We start from the raw sequence: 16,145 nt of genomic DNA on the forward strand, positions 1-16,145 counted from the left end.
GGCCTTATAAGGCCGGGAGTCCCACACGAAAACGTCCCTGCTGCCCCCGCAGACCTATAAACTCCCTACCATACAATGCCTAAACTGCAACTGATCTGCAGATCCAAGCCCAGATGTTATAAGTGCTCCCAATCCCATACAGGGGACTCTTGTGAAATAGGTAAGAAACTAGGTACAAGTCACCATTGCTCAGGCAAACATTTTGCCAACGAAAAGGTCTACCCTAAATCCACAAGACAGCAATCAAATCGAAGTAGTTATGTCCCAAAACAATATACCTTACATGAAAGCGGCAGCTTACGACAAAAAGTAAAAAGTCTGACAGACGACAGCAGACTTGAGGCGCTACTTAGAGTTAACAATTTTTCTGGTTTATTCTTCATGTAATCTTAATTGTAATGAATTGTATGGAGATTCATAAATCTAATTTATATATGTATATTATACATATATATTTTAATACATTCACTAAATCACTCACAAAACTATCACTCGAACAATATATACAAAATTATTGTGATGTTAACTTCAACTATATGTCTATAGTTGTATCCAAACTTAATGTCGGCTCGCAATTTCTAAAGAGACAACACAATTTTAGCTATCGGTGGGACACAACAATAGGTCTTAGCCATATTGAGTGTCTAAGTGTCTTTGAAAATCAGTCTGACACTGATATAATCCACCGCCGGAGCCCTCTGCTTCTTTTTATAACAGACTAGCTTTTACCCGCGACTCCGTCCGCGCGGAATAAAAAAATAGAAAACGGGGTAAAAATGATCCTATATCCGTTTCCTGATTCTAAGCTATCTGCCCACCAATTTTCAGTCAAATCGATTCAACCGTTCTTGAGTTATAAATAGTGTAACTAACACGACTTTCTTTTATATATATAGATCTGCACACCATTATGTTATTCTCCACCCGCAATAGGTCCAAGACATTCTCTAGCTCCGAGCCGAGCAACAATAAAGTTTGAATCTTGTAATACTTAATAATGTTAGAAATAACATCCCTCAATATCACATTCGGGATGATGACTCTTTATATGTGATTTCAAACTTGCATTCTGTATGAACGCTTGGCCACATATATGACATCTGTATCTTCTGTCATTTGTATGCGTTCGTATGTGATACTGCAAAGACTTCAATCTGGGATAACTCTTCTCACAATACTCACAGCGGAAATTTCTTTCACCTGTGTGAGTTGCCATATGTTCTTTCAACCTTGATGGCAAATAAAACCTTTGATCGCAATATTCACATTGATGTTTTAACACTTTCTGATGATTCCTACGCTGATGTTCAGTCAATGTCTTCTGTCTATTATAAACTTTATCACATAAATTGCACGGATATGTTCTCTTTTGTCCGTGAGCTTCAGTTAAATGTTTATTTTTAAGTGCATACGACATAAAACATTCATCACACCTCGGACATCTTATTATAGCTTTCTTCTTATGTACTATATCGACATGCATATCTTTATAATGATTCGATTTAAACACTTTACCGCACACTTCACATGTATGTCTCTCATCGTCCTTATGCCGTTTCAAATGTGCATCCAAACGTGGCTTCTCAAGGAAACAAACACCGCATACATCACATGTATAATTACTAAAATGTTCCACCATATGCGTATTTAATGAATTAAAATCTTCAAACACATCACTGCACATAACACAAACTAAATCGTTCCACGTTAACTTGTATAATAACATTTTATCTGGCGCTTCGAAATATATCTTCTTACCGTGAACTTGATCTATATGTTGTTTAAACATACCTAAATCATCGATTTTCACCGAACATAATTTACAATCGATTCTAGTTATATCGATTTTGGGCATTTTCTTATAACCCATTAGTAATTGGAATGGTTTCGTATCATGGGATACTGTATGTTCACGTAAATCTTCAGGTTTTGGATAATAATCCTTGCAGTAGAAACAATAATAGTTATTCCGTCTGTTTTTGAATGGACAGACGTATGAATATTGTATGATTGTTAATAAATTTTCCTCAGACATACAATCTAGATCTCTATCGTAGGTATTTTTCTTTTCCACTGGTGGTTTTTTATTCTTTATCGATTGCTTTGAACTTGTACCTGAAAATTTGAAATTTGAAACATATTAGTAACTTAAAAAAAAAAGATTTATGGCAAAAAAATATAATTTTGTATGTAAATTTGTAACCTTCTGTAGCGTAAACGACTGAACTGATTATGACGAGTGTCATTCGAGTGACATTATTCCCCTAAGTGTCTATGGGTATTTTGGTCTTTATATATTTAACTAAAAATATTACAAGTGCAAAAGTTTGGATGCATGGATGGATGTTTATTAGAAGGTATCTCCAGAACCTCTTAATAGATATTGATAAAATTTGACATAGATGTAGAACATAGTCTGGAAAAACACATAGGCTACTTATTAAGTTTTTTTTATTTCAGTGGGGACGGAGTCATCGGTAATAGGTAGTATAGATTTTATAATATAATAACATAAATATCTCTTACCAGCTTTTTGTTTCTTGATTCCCTTCTGTTTCTTCTTCTGTGCACCATTTGCTTTATCCTTCTTCTTTCGAGTTCCATTCTTCTTTCTCAAGATTGGTTTGTCAGAATCCGATGATGAGACAGAATAATCACTGTCATCATCCATCGGTTCATCTTCTGATGCTATTGATGTTTTCTCATTGTCTTCCTTTTTTGGTTTAACATCTGTAATAACAAATACTTTCACTACTTGTAGTCAACGAAAAAAACTACATCTCCATCTTTAATAATAATAATAAAAAAATGTAATAATTATGAAAAATCGTAATCAATTTTCTACAAATTTTTAACACAATCTACCCCAAATACAACCATTATATTTACAATAATTTTCTCCCATTTTTTTTTAATATGGAATTTGGGGACATCCACTATATCGAAATTTCTTATTTATATGTGTAAAAAAAGTCTGAAAATATTCATTCACATTACTTGCACAGGCTGGGTCAACCGGTGTAATACCACGACTACACAGGCATTATGTGGAAGAAATTCTGCATTTCGTCCGATGAGTGTACATGCAAGAGGCTTAATTTTAATCCACTTTCTACTCCTTACTTTCCACTGAGAGGTGAATTTGATAGAGGAGGGAATGCATAAGAAAGGGAAATATCTTTGTTCATTTACTTCTCCATCTATTAAAGATAGGCAACACATTTGCAATTGAGGATGTTTATGGGCAGCAGTCCTATTCTGGTGAATCAGATGGCCACTTGTTCCATTGCCACCTTATGATATAAAAAAACAAGATATATACAGCATTCAGTGGATCTATTATGTTTTAGTTGAAATAAATGTTTTATACCTTCTATATCATCTGCGGAGTATTCATCAGCCATGCTATCATCCTGAGGCTCCGGACCTATTGAGTTATGTTCACTGACATCATCTTTTGGCTCCGCTTTCAATTCCACGCCATCTAATGCAACATCTTTTTTCGTCTCTGCAATTATGTTAATATTCTCATCCCTTTCATTCATATTGACAAAACAGAGATAGTTATGTATTTCATAGTGGCATTATATAACTAACTAGCTTTTACCCGCGACTCCGTCCGCGCGGAATAAAAAAAATGCATGCAAGATAAAAAAGTTCCTATGTCCGTCTCCTAGTTCTAAGCTACCTCCCCATAAATTTTCAGCTAAATCAGTTCCACCGATCTTGAGTTATAAATAGTGTAACTAACACAACTTTCTTTTATATTTATAGATATAAAAAACAGAAAATATTTCTTTGTACCAGACAAACTTAAAAACTACACAGTTTATAGGAGTTAAGAAAGGTAAGGTTCAGAAAATTCTATCATCATGGTATACCACAGCCAATAAATCTATAAAAATACATTGTCTACACCTTTTACATAAATAAAAAAAAAAACTAAATATATTTGCAGTCAAACCTCCATACGCAAGAAACCTTTACTAGCAAAAAAAATAAATTTGGTCCCTTAGACACTGGCTTATCTACTCTGGTTCGATTGTATATACAAGTGTATCAGCATTAAGAATTTACAGGAGACCAAAGTTTTATATATATATTTAAATTAATTCTTACCATCTTTATCTTCAAGCTTAGCATTTAGGAATAGTTCTTCACACTGCAACACTTGATGTCTAAATGCACAAGCATCTCTTAGTCTTACAACGCAAGTAGCACAAACCCCAGCATCTTTCATGTCTTCATCTATATGTGACAACTGGAATAATAAAGAAAAAAATCTAGTTTGAACACCAAAACTATAAATTTACGTTTAGGATACAGTAACTCGTAAACAAATTCGTCTTGCTCAAAGTTTTTTTTTTTAAGGCAAAGACATGAGAAATAAATGTAACTAATTTGAATAAATAAATTTTAATAAATATTCTGCTAAGTTTTTAATTCATTGTTAAGTATTAATTTGGTGAGGGTTTACATTTATGAATATTTAAGTATGTAAAAGAAATACTAACAACAATTCCAAAGCAATCCATAACCATATCTGCGTATACTTCTTTCTTTTCCATCCAAGTGTACTCAGCAGTCAACAATCTACATTTTTTTATAGCTCGACAGAATCGGCACAGAGCTGGATCTATTATGGGTCCGTTATTTTTCACTGTAGCCATTGTGATATTAATATATATGACAATATTTCATTCACAAGTTGTTAACAAATTTCATCAGGAACACATAATTCCAGTTTGTTGGTAAAACAATTTAAAGACGAAGACAACACACAACCATAGGGAGGAGGGCTCGCCATACAAATTGACATGTTGGTGTGTTTGGCAAAGAGTATAAGTCTATGTGGGTGACCAGCAAAGAGCCTTTAAACAATATTTTTTTACTCTTTTCAAATAATTTCTCTTTTATCAAAGGAATTGTCAAATTAATCATCATAAAATCGTTTGTAGATATTAGTGCATTTATATGTCCATTTAAAGGTTTGAAAATATGTAAAACTTTTACATATTTTTTTTACGGAACCGACAGGTTTCCTGCCGGCCAAGAAAACCTTGTTTGACTATATTTTCTCTTTGCGCGTAAGAAATGTCAAAATTTAAATATGGCGCTTGTTTGTTGTCATTTGTTGCTTCTCTTACGTTGTTGTATTGAAAATTTTATTTGAAATCAATAAAAAAATAGTTTTTGTTAATTAACAATCATGGAAACGAATACTGTAACTTTTATGTTCTTGGCTAGATGTAAATGCTGTCTTAACGAAGGTGAATTACAAAACTTGTGGGAGCCATACGTATTTGATGGAGAAACGGAAATATACGGGGAAATGTTAGCAGAATGTTTTTCGCTATCAGTAAGTAATATTACAATTAAAAAACAACATGAACTAATATAATATTGATGATTGCTAAATAAAAAAAAAACTTTGAATTTTTATTGGACAAACATAACCTCAATTTTATTTTATAGCCACAAGCTGAAGACCATTTGCAAAGTATAGACATGATATGTAATTCTTGCATTAAGAGGTTAAGAGATGCTCTCAGTTTCAGAAGAGAAGTAATAGCGAGCGCACAAGTGCTAAAAGAGCATCAGGATAAGAGTAAGTTTTTTTTGTTTAATGCCTGGCTTAAAATAAAAAATGGTAACAGTAGTAGACAACAGGGAATAAGCCAGCTCACCCTGAGAAATACCACAACCATTGTCGTGAACTACATTTCTCTGTATGCTGTAGTCACGAATTGTCTACTGTGAATATACGTACCTACACACGCATGTGCACACGTATCTGAATCTAAGTACCTACGTACTTCGTCGATCTAACTCTAAATCGGGCTGCACCCGTCACTGAATCGAGATACCTACGTATCCCGTCGATAATAACTCTAAATCGGAATGCATCCATCACTGAATCGAGATACCTACGTATCCCGTCGATAATAACTCTCTGAATCGAGCTGCACCAGTCACTTCATCGAGATACCTACGCATCTCGTCGATCTCTATGTAAGATGAACATTCTCAAACAAGGGTTTTAAACCCCGCACATGTCTATCTAAAATAAACATCTTAGAGCAAGGGTTTTACAACCCCCCAATGGCCTCCACCACCCCTTACAGCCATCCCTGTCCACACGGTCTGAATAACTCTGATTAATATGAACAAACAACTCACCGCAGTGATACTTACACGACGCAGTAACATCGCATATAAACTGTACTTCTGATATTTATGGCAATTGTTTAATCGCTTACCAACTGGTTCTCTGAATCATCTCTTACCAACTGTAACTCTGAATCAAAACTGAATCTCAATCTCTGTGTGTCCTTTTATATTATTCAGCCAAAGTGAGTAAAACATTACCCTCCACAATCAAAATATTCTGAAGTTGACAGGAGCAAAAATGTTGCTAGTTCAAATACTTAGTTTTTTACCGAACTAATTCGCGTGCGTTCGCGACACTCCCGCCCCTAGGCAAGGGACAACAACATGAATTAATGTTAAAGCGTAATAAAACAATGTTTACAATCACAGGAGTTTCTTACTGACTTTCTAATTTGACTACTAACTTTGTTCATCAAGAACCAATTCTATTAAAATGCTTACACAACAGCTCACCCTCATGGCTGTTGTGAAATTAATTCCACTAAAAATGTCCATACAACAGCACACTATGTCTTGAATTAACCAACACTTGTCAAGATTTGACCTTTGAACTTTGAATTCTTGTCTAACATTTTTGAACATACAAATATTCAACATTATTGTTCTGACATCTTAATGGATTTACTAGATTTTACATTTGTGCTAAATCTACTGGCCTGGTAAACATGCTTTTCAATATCAACATAAAGTAGCAAATGATAAAGAAACAGATTTCTAGAAATAAACATACTTCTTGAAATCATCTCTATAGTCATAATAATGGCAAGGTTATCCCTGAAACCCTTTTATCAAGCAACCAATATTATGGGTACTGGCAACAAGTGTAACAACATAAACAATTATGTAAATCTTGATATTTCTTCTCCAGTGCAAGGTGTGCAAATGCACATTAAATGTAATGTAAACTACATTCTATAACCACACAGTTGACTTAACAACAGATTGATATAAAGCAGTACAAATTACCAAAGAATGTAATTTTGTCTGATGATAATTTCAATGTACCTGAAAAGCTTTCATTACTTATAGGAGCTGATGTATATTTTACCATACTTTTGAATGGTAATATTAAATTGTATAATGGCCCTGTCTTACAAAATACACTCTTGGATATGTGGTGGGAGACACTGTCTCTAATAACTCATCAAGTAAAATGAAGTTTAGTGTCAAATTTTGCTATTTGTAATCCTGAAAAACTAGAAAACATTACAATTACAATTTTATTTTTAATATATAAATTACATGTCATACAAGTAAAAGCTATAATATCTATTATACAACAGTTTTGGTTGAATGAAAAAGTGCCAGAGGTATCAATGTGTAATCTGGAATAAATACCAGCAAAAGATATTTCTTTTAAACACAAACTAAAACATCATCATTAGGTGACTATACTCATTACACATGTACATTAAACTGTGACCTGTATCTTTACAAATTGGTTAAAGATATTCATTTGTACTTTAAGGCTATGATTTCCTAATAAGTAGTTATAGGTATAAAAATGGATTGAGCTCACCATGTTTCCTATGTTATAGTCATCGTCTGATAGTCATCAACATGATTTCTGGTTTCCTGCTTATTAAGGAGACTTACATGACAGGAGCATCGTTTCAAGTTCAGTTGCTATTTACTCACAATTCTTCAACCAAAGGTATTTCCTTGGAGTCGCTCAACATCTTTAAACATGTCTCTCATGTTTAGGGGTAACTAAAACCTGTACAACTGAGCTGAATATTACAACAATTCCAATCTTAAAGAAACAGCTATAGTAGATTGAGATAGAACCCACAAGGTCCTACCCCATTTCTGATTTACAATGAAATTCCAAAAGTATTCAAAAAATACATTCTAACAGTGGAACATCTTTAACAACTTCACAAAATTTTACACAAAAGCACATCTTCATGGCTTATTAAACTAATTCTAAAATTGTCATATAGTAGCACATCTACATGATTGTTGGAAGGTCTGTTCCTTGGTCCTGTTTGGTCTGTCTGTTCTGAAATTGTTCATATGAAAGGTCACCTATATGACTGTTAACTGTCTATACAATGGCACACCTACATGGCTGTTAACTGTCTGTCTAACAGCACATCTACATTGCTGATAACTGTCCGTCCAACAGTACACTTACTTGGCTGTTAACTGTCTATACAACAACACACCTCCATTGCTGTTAACTGTCTGACCAACAGCACATCTACATGGCTGATAACTGTCTATACAACGGCACACTTACATTGCTGTTGTGACATTAAATTAAAACAATATCAAGGATAACCAACTCTGTTAATGATTATTTCAAACTGATTGAATTGATATCTGTAAATTAAAACAATATAATAGATAGCTAACTCTGTAAATGATTATATCAAACTGATTTAATTGACATCTGTTCCTGGGTTCCATCTGAAAGATACCCGGCGCCTCCACCATGTCGTGAACTACATTTCTCTGTATGCTGTAGTCACGAATTGTCTACTGTGAATATACGTACCTACACACGCATGTGCACACGTATCTGAATCTAAGTACCTACGTACTTCGTCGATCTAACTCTAAATCGGGCTGCACCCGTCACTGAATCGAGATACCTACGTATCCCGTCGATAATAACTCTAAATCGGAATGCATCCATCACTGAATCGAGATACCTACGTATCCCGTCGATAATAACTCTCTGAATCGAGCTGCACCAGTCACTTCATCGAGATACCTACGCATCTCGTCGATCTCTATGTAAGATGAACATTCTCAAACAAGGGTTTTAAACCCCGCACATGTCTATCTAAAATAAACATCTTAGAGCAAGGGTTTTACAACCCCCCAATGGCCTCCACCACCCCTTACAGCCATCCCTGTCCACACGGTCTGAATAACTCTGATTAATATGAACAAACAACTCACCGCAATGATACTTACACGACGCAGTAACATCGCATATAAACTGTACTTCTGATATTTATGGCAATTGTTTAATCGCTTACCAACTGGTTCTCTGAATCATCTCTTACCAACTGTAACTCTGAATCAAAACTGAATCTCAATCTCTGTGTGTCCTTTTATATTATTCAGCCAAAGTGAGTAAAACATTACCCTCCACAATCAAAATATTCTGAAGTTGACAGGAGCAAAAATGTTGCTAGTTCAAATACTTAGTTTTTTACCGAACTAATTCGCGTGCGTTCGCGACAACCATATTGAAGACAGACGTAAAGTTGAAGCAATTCCACATATCATCTGATGAGTGTGCTTGCCGGAGGCCTAATTTAAATTCTCTTTCCCTTCTCCCCCTTTTCTATGAGGAGAGGATGGAAAGGGGATGAGGATTAGACGGAGGCGGCGATGCGTAGTAAGGGGAAATATTCTCTTTCTATTTGTCCCCTCCTTCATCAACTATATGTAGGCAGTGATCGCCTATTTCTGTGAATTCATACAATATTTGCTAATTATTTATAACTTTTTTATTTTAGTGTTACTACACACAACTGAAAAAGAAGATGAGGTACAATCAGAGAAAGAAACAGATTATCAAAATATTGAATATTTGGACATCACAGAAGTTAGTAAAGACCAGTCAAGTGATGATAATTCCAGAATTGGTATGTTTTTTTTAATTACAATTCGACCACCTCATGTTGTTAATAATTTAACAGTTGCTGCGACTTCGTCCTCCTGGAATTAAAAAAAAACTTTACTAATATTACAAATGTCAATGTTTGAAGGTATCTCCAGAATGGCTGCATGGACGTAGCTCAAATTAAGTATAGATGTAGAACATAGTCTTCAAGAACACGTAGACTACTAATAAAGTTTTTTTTTAATTTCACGCAGATGGAGTCGCAAATTTCATCAAAATCCATTTAGACGGTCCGGAGATGCCATCAAACAAACATCCATCAGCTTGCCTTAAAAAAATAGTCTATTGCTTTCAGATGAATCGCTAAATCCGAACAGAAAAATGTTCAAAAAAGAAGCTAGGAAATGGCCAAAAAAGCTACCGAAAGAATATAGGAATAAAACATACAAACAGTATAGTGTTGCCGCACTAAAATTGGCTATTGATGCTGTATTAGACGATAGAATGACAATTGCCCAAGCTTCTCAAACATATGGTGTACCACGGAAGACGGTGACTGCAAAGATTCATGCAGCCAGGAACAAAAAGGAGGGTATGTTTAAAAAATATTTATTAACATCTTACCATTTTAGATGCACATTTTCTTTCATGATAATTAGACCTCCATTGAAAAACGTATCTAAAAATACAGATTTTTCATTAAAATGTCTAGTGGTTAAGGCACATAGAGCATTTTATAAATGCATTGTCACCTTATATATAAAATTCTTGTCACAATGTTAGTTACCATACTCCTCGGAAACATCATCATCAGCTCACTATATGTCACCACCGAGGGGCTCAAGGCTTACCCTGAGTTAGGGGTAACTAGGCCCCTTTCAATGGCCAAGTGCATGTTGACACATATCTTTGAATTTCTTCTCAGATATGTGCTGGTTGCATCAAGATGTTTTCCTTTTCCATAAAAACGTCGGATAAATTGACATATGTGAATCATAAAACACATTGGTACATGGCGGGTTTCGAACCCAGGACCTGCAGATTGCAAGTCAAGTGCTTAACCACTACTAAGCCACAGACGCTGTTTTGAAACGGCTTGACCGATTTCATGAAATTTTATATGCATATTTAGTAGGTCTGAGAATCAGCTACTATCTATTTTTCATACCTCTATAAAGGTTTTTTTAACTTTTTTTTGAACGTAGTCGCGTGCGACAGCTCTCGACTCAGTCCGCGCGACATTAAAAAAAACTTAATAAGTAGTCTATGTGTTTTTCCAGATTATGTACTACATCTGTGTCAAATTTCATCAAGATCCGTTGAGCCGTTCCGGAGATACCTTCTAACAAATACCCATCTAAACATTCGCATTTATAATATTAGTAAGATGTTATTTATTTTATTACAAATTATGTTTTATTAATTTTCTTTCAGAAAAGGATGAAGAGCCAAATAAATTATACGAAAAAGAGAAACACGACAAACTTATAGAAGAAATAAAAACGATATTAACCTACACAAACGCTGTACCATATAAATCGAAAGCTTCCAGATATTACTGTGTGTATTGTTCAAATGGTACAGGCTTTGAAGACGGTCAAGATTTAAGAACACACACAAGAACGAAACATGTAGCTGAAAGAACGGCAGGAATAGACCAAATTATGAGACCACAATGGATGAATGAAGTCATCAAATTGGATATACATTGTCTACATTGCACCATTTGCTTGACTTCAATACCAAATTGGAATGATATGTTCCGACATCTTGATGAAGTGCATCAAATTGTCTTAGACGAAGCATATACAAGAGTTATACCTTATATACTAAATAGGGAGTTGAATTGTGCATTGTGTAGTGAATCTTTTACAAGTTATCATTATCTTGATGGTCATATGAATACACATTATAGTAATTATATTTGTTACGAATGTGGTGATATATTTTTAGCAGCCAGTCGGTTAAATAAACATATTGAAATACATCAATTGGGTGAATATCCATGTCCTGGTTGCGGTAAAGTGTTTAAATCGAAGAAATATATGAGGAAACACTTTGATTATATACATAATATTGAAAAAAAGATAAAATGTTATTATTGTCCCGAAAGATTTTTTGCTACATTTGAAAGACATCAACATAACCTCAAAATGCATAAAGAACAAGTGAAAATAATGACATGTGAAGTTTGCGGGAAGACATTTGATTGGCCACCATATTATACGACTCATATGAGACGGATACATCGCACTGAAAAGAATTACAAATGCAATGATTGCGGTAAAATGTTTCTCACGAAATATGAATTGAATAATCATAGAGTGAAACATAAAAATGAAAAGAATTATGTCTGTGATGTTTGTTCGAAACAATTTAAAAGCAAACCTGGTTTATCGAAGCATTATCAAGTGTCTCATGTTTAAAATTACTTTACATGTGTCAATAAAGTTTTGTGTTTATTAATAACTTTATGGAGTTCTATTTTGACAGCATAGACTCTTTGTTGAAGTTAGATTATTCATTAAAAACTTGTTTCGTTGGTTGTGGGGTATTTTTTTTCAAGTTAAGTGTAGTGTGAGTTCATTTTAACGTAAAGATGAGACGGGATGCCCCCGATAAAGGAACAGATCAGGCAATTTCAAGAAAAGCAAGGTATAAAAAGACCAGCAGAAGATACAAGAGCAGACTCTAAGAAAACATCCCCCTTCCGGTTAAATCCAGTCTATTTTTACCAAATCCGGTTTCGAAAATGAAGTGTATAGTGAAAGTGATAAGGGTCCATATACAGTGTTCGTCTTCCGTAAAGAAACAGATCCTCCATCTGGTTCCTCTTTAAAAACTTTAAGAGTAGCACAGCTCTTGCACAAGCATAATGTCTCCGGTATTGTTGAAGGTGGTATTAAGGAAACTGGCAAAGAAAAAATCGGTTACTTTTAATAAACCAGAAAATGATAATGCTTTCCTGAAAATGCTTGCAAATGCTTTCCCATCCTCGAGAATTGCAATTTGGTTGGCCATATCTCATGGTTCCCCATCTTCCACTTAGGTGTTGTTCGGAATATACCCACAGAGTGGACACTGGAAGAGTTTTTATCTGGAATTTCTACACCTCCCAATTTTGGAGAAGTAATTAGAGCTAGAAGGCTCAGTTTCAAGTCAAGGAGAGAAGAATCTGGAACATGGGTCCCCTGTACTACAGTTGTTTTAACATTACTGGCCTTCCTGATATGTCCAATGCTTGCCTTCCAGTGCCATTGTATCATCTTCCCACAATTCAATGCCACAACTGCTGTAGATTTGGTCATATTGCCAAACAGTGTAGCTCAAAGCCTCGCTGCTTCTGATGCGCTTAGCCCCATTCAGGAGAGAGCTGTTCTATTTCCGATTCTACTTCAACCTGTTTCCTTTGCCATGGTGGCAGACATATGGCCACTGATTCTAAATGCCCTGGACATTCCAGACAGAAGTCTATCAAGATGCTTATTTCAGAGGAAAATCTCTTATTTAGAGGCATCTAAAAGATTTCCTGTAGTTAGGCCCCTTTATGCAGATATTGCTGCAATTTCTACTTCGGTTTCACACCAAATTTCTGCTTTCTCTCCTCTCAAAGCCACATTAAGCCTTAAGATCCTACAACAAAACTGTGTTTCTCCCCTCCCCTCAGACCTAAACCGGTGTTGAGCTACTATTATGATTTTGTCTCACACAATTCTATTATCCAAACACCAAAATCCTGTCAATCCAATGGCTGTGCTCTAGATTCTTGCTCTGACTCCCCCCCTGTCCCTACACCTAATGATAACCTTGTCGAATTACTACTTTGCTAATTAATTAACATGTTTTCAAAATTGTCAGACCACTACCGTCCAATGTCTGCCCTTGCAGATAAGCTTTTTGCTATCCTAGCTAGAAATATCCAGCAAATTCCCCCCTCAAATTCTCCAATGGAATTGTAGAAGTATCTGCCGTAAAATACGAAATTTGTCATCTTATAGGCCAATATTAAGCCATTATTTTTCTATCTCAGAGACGTGGCAGGCGGGTTGAGCCCTTTTGATCAGTAGATCTATTACTTTTTCCCAGATTAACATCTCCCCCTCATAACCCAGGATTACATATTGTAGCAGTTAAAGTTTTAAATGTTTCTATTATTTCAGTTTATATCCCTCATCCCAGTATAAATCTTATTGCCGAACTACAATCCATCCTGCCATCCATCCCCGGTCCATTCATAATGTTAGGTGATTTTAATTGCCATCACTCTATGTCTGGATCCCACTACAATGATCCTTATCATCATTATCATCATCATTGATATATCTGATGGATGATATTGGCCTTTGTGTTCTTAACGATGGATCGCCTACACAGTTTACAGTTTCCCCCCCTACAGAATATTAGTATACCAGATGTTTCTTTGGCATCCCCTACACTGGTCCCCAATTTAACTTGTTCTGTCCTTCCTAACACGTTTGGAAGCGACCAGTTTCCCATTCTGATTTCCATTCTTCAATCTTCCATTCTAAATTTATCATTCAATCTTCTTCGAAAACATCACACTTCCCACGCAAATTGGAATATGTTTTCTGATACAATTAATAAAGAAATTTCCTCCCTTCCGATAACCAATAGCCTATTGGTCCTCCTCCATGGTGTGTTTCAGAATGTACAGAAAGTATCCGTCTTCATAAAAAAGCCTATTATAGGTATGCATCCAATTTTACAATGGAGAACTTTCTGATTTTAAAAAAGATCACTGCCCGCACTCGTAGAATATTGGCTACGAAAAAGCGCTTGGGATAGCAGATATTCTGCAAATTTCTCTCCCCTCGCTCGTCTCCCTCTTTAGTATGGAAAAAAATCAGGGCTTATCGAATGTCAGTTTTCGATTCTAATATATCTTCCAATGATTAAAGCACATGGTTAGAAATCTTTTTTAATAATTTGGGCCCTCCCTTTGTTCCAGAATTTGGCAATTTCCCCACTCCTCATCCTCCTTCTTCCGAGAGGATGAATGATCCTTTTTCCGTATCGGAGCTCGGAAAATCTTCTTAAAAACAGATTGGAATGGCTTCTCGAAAACCGCAATGTACTGCTCAACAACCAATTCGGTTTTAGAAAAGGCAAAGGTTGTTTGGATAGTTTAAGCAAACTTATAATATTTACTGATGCTTCAAAATCATCTCCCGATAGTGCTGTAGGGGCAGCAGTTTAGTTTCCTCAATTTTTACGACAGAAGCAATAGCGCTGTTAGAAGCCATCTCTTTTGTTGAATCGCACAAACTAAACAAAACTATATTTTCGGACTCACTAAGCTGCCTTAGAGACATTTTAAAAAGTCCCTTCCGTGCTCGTGATAATTTTAACATCACTTAAAATTAAACAAATGCCACTGTTCTGGTATTGAAATTGTCTTGGCTTAGATACCCAGTCACTCGGGTATTAGTGGTAATGAGACAGTGAACTCATGTGCAAAGGCCGCTGTCCAATCTGGTTGCGACACCTTTAGATCTTGCTTCACCCGAGACTTGCGTATCTCTGCTAAGTCGTCTTTACTAAACACTTGGAATAATACCTGGCAAAGATCTAGCCAATCTAAAGATAAATTCTTTGGGTCGATTCAACCTTTTCTTCTCTCCAAACTTTGGTATCTCAAATATACAATATTAATAAAGATACAATTTCAGGAATATCCTGATTACGACTGGGCTTTGTTGCTACACCAGTTTTCCTGGCCAAAATTCGCATTTGTGACCATTCCTTATGTGAGTGTGGTATGGGTGAGGGATCCTTAGAGAATTTTTTTTAATTGTCCAAAACTTAAAATTCATTTGTATGACATACTTCCTTCCCGAATTCCCAGACCCGTTAATATCCTATTTTTGCTAACCCTAGTTCACTCACACCTGGTTAAGGTTTTATTTAAATTCTTAAATACTAATAATATTAAACTATAAGTCACCGTATATACTGGATATCTTAATTTTTAAGTTACTTTCTAACAATTTTGTTGTCCTTTTTCAGTCTCTAAAATGATCAGCTACCGGTAATTTGTCAGAGCATACCCGTTATCTTAATCGTCTCTTGCTATTTGATATTAAGATCACATACATTTTATATTTTCATTTATCTTCAACCTTGACGTTGGTGAAATCATCTAAAAAACGACGGGGTCCACTATTAATTAAAAGAAGTAAAACAGAATAAATGGAAAATAAAGGATTTTTAATGGCATTATTTCGTTTGATTAATTCACGTAGATGTAAAAAGCTGCAATGTCGATAGAGATAGTGGCGCCCTCAAAACAGTTTTTTTTTTTCATTTTGTTGGCCAGGCTTTAAAGGGTCCCACACATTAACAGACCGCCGCGCTGGCCGATATTAGTTTG

At 35.3% G+C, this 16,145-nt stretch overlaps 2 protein-coding genes across 2 annotated transcripts; one reads left to right on the top strand and one right to left on the bottom strand.

Moving 5' to 3' along the window:
- Window positions 1-872: 872 nt before the first annotated feature.
- LOC106708127 (zinc finger protein 25) lies at window positions 873-4,830 on the bottom strand. The gene is made up of 5 exons (XM_014499594.2): window positions 4,515-4,830; window positions 4,120-4,261; window positions 3,371-3,508; window positions 2,527-2,730; window positions 873-2,115 (listed from the first exon to the last, which is right to left on the bottom strand). Exons 1-5 carry the CDS (start codon window positions 4,668-4,670, stop codon window positions 1,001-1,003), a joined length of 1,755 nt encoding a protein of 584 aa, XP_014355080.2. The 5' UTR covers window positions 4,671-4,830; the 3' UTR covers window positions 873-1,000.
- Window positions 4,831-5,148: 318 nt separating this feature from the next.
- Window positions 5,149-12,210, top strand: LOC106708144 (zinc finger protein 43). The gene is made up of 5 exons (XM_014499618.2): window positions 5,149-5,359; window positions 5,476-5,608; window positions 9,648-9,776; window positions 10,110-10,346; window positions 11,189-12,210. Exons 1-5 carry the CDS (start codon window positions 5,210-5,212, stop codon window positions 12,178-12,180), a joined length of 1,641 nt encoding a protein of 546 aa, XP_014355104.2. The 5' UTR covers window positions 5,149-5,209; the 3' UTR covers window positions 12,181-12,210.
- The last annotated feature ends 3,935 nt before the right edge of the window (window positions 12,211-16,145 follow it).

The sequence above is a fragment of the Papilio machaon genome, chromosome 28 (genome assembly GCF_912999745.1).
Source record: "Papilio machaon chromosome 28, ilPapMach1.1, whole genome shotgun sequence".
NCBI lineage: Eukaryota > Metazoa > Arthropoda > Insecta > Lepidoptera > Papilionidae > Papilio > Papilio machaon.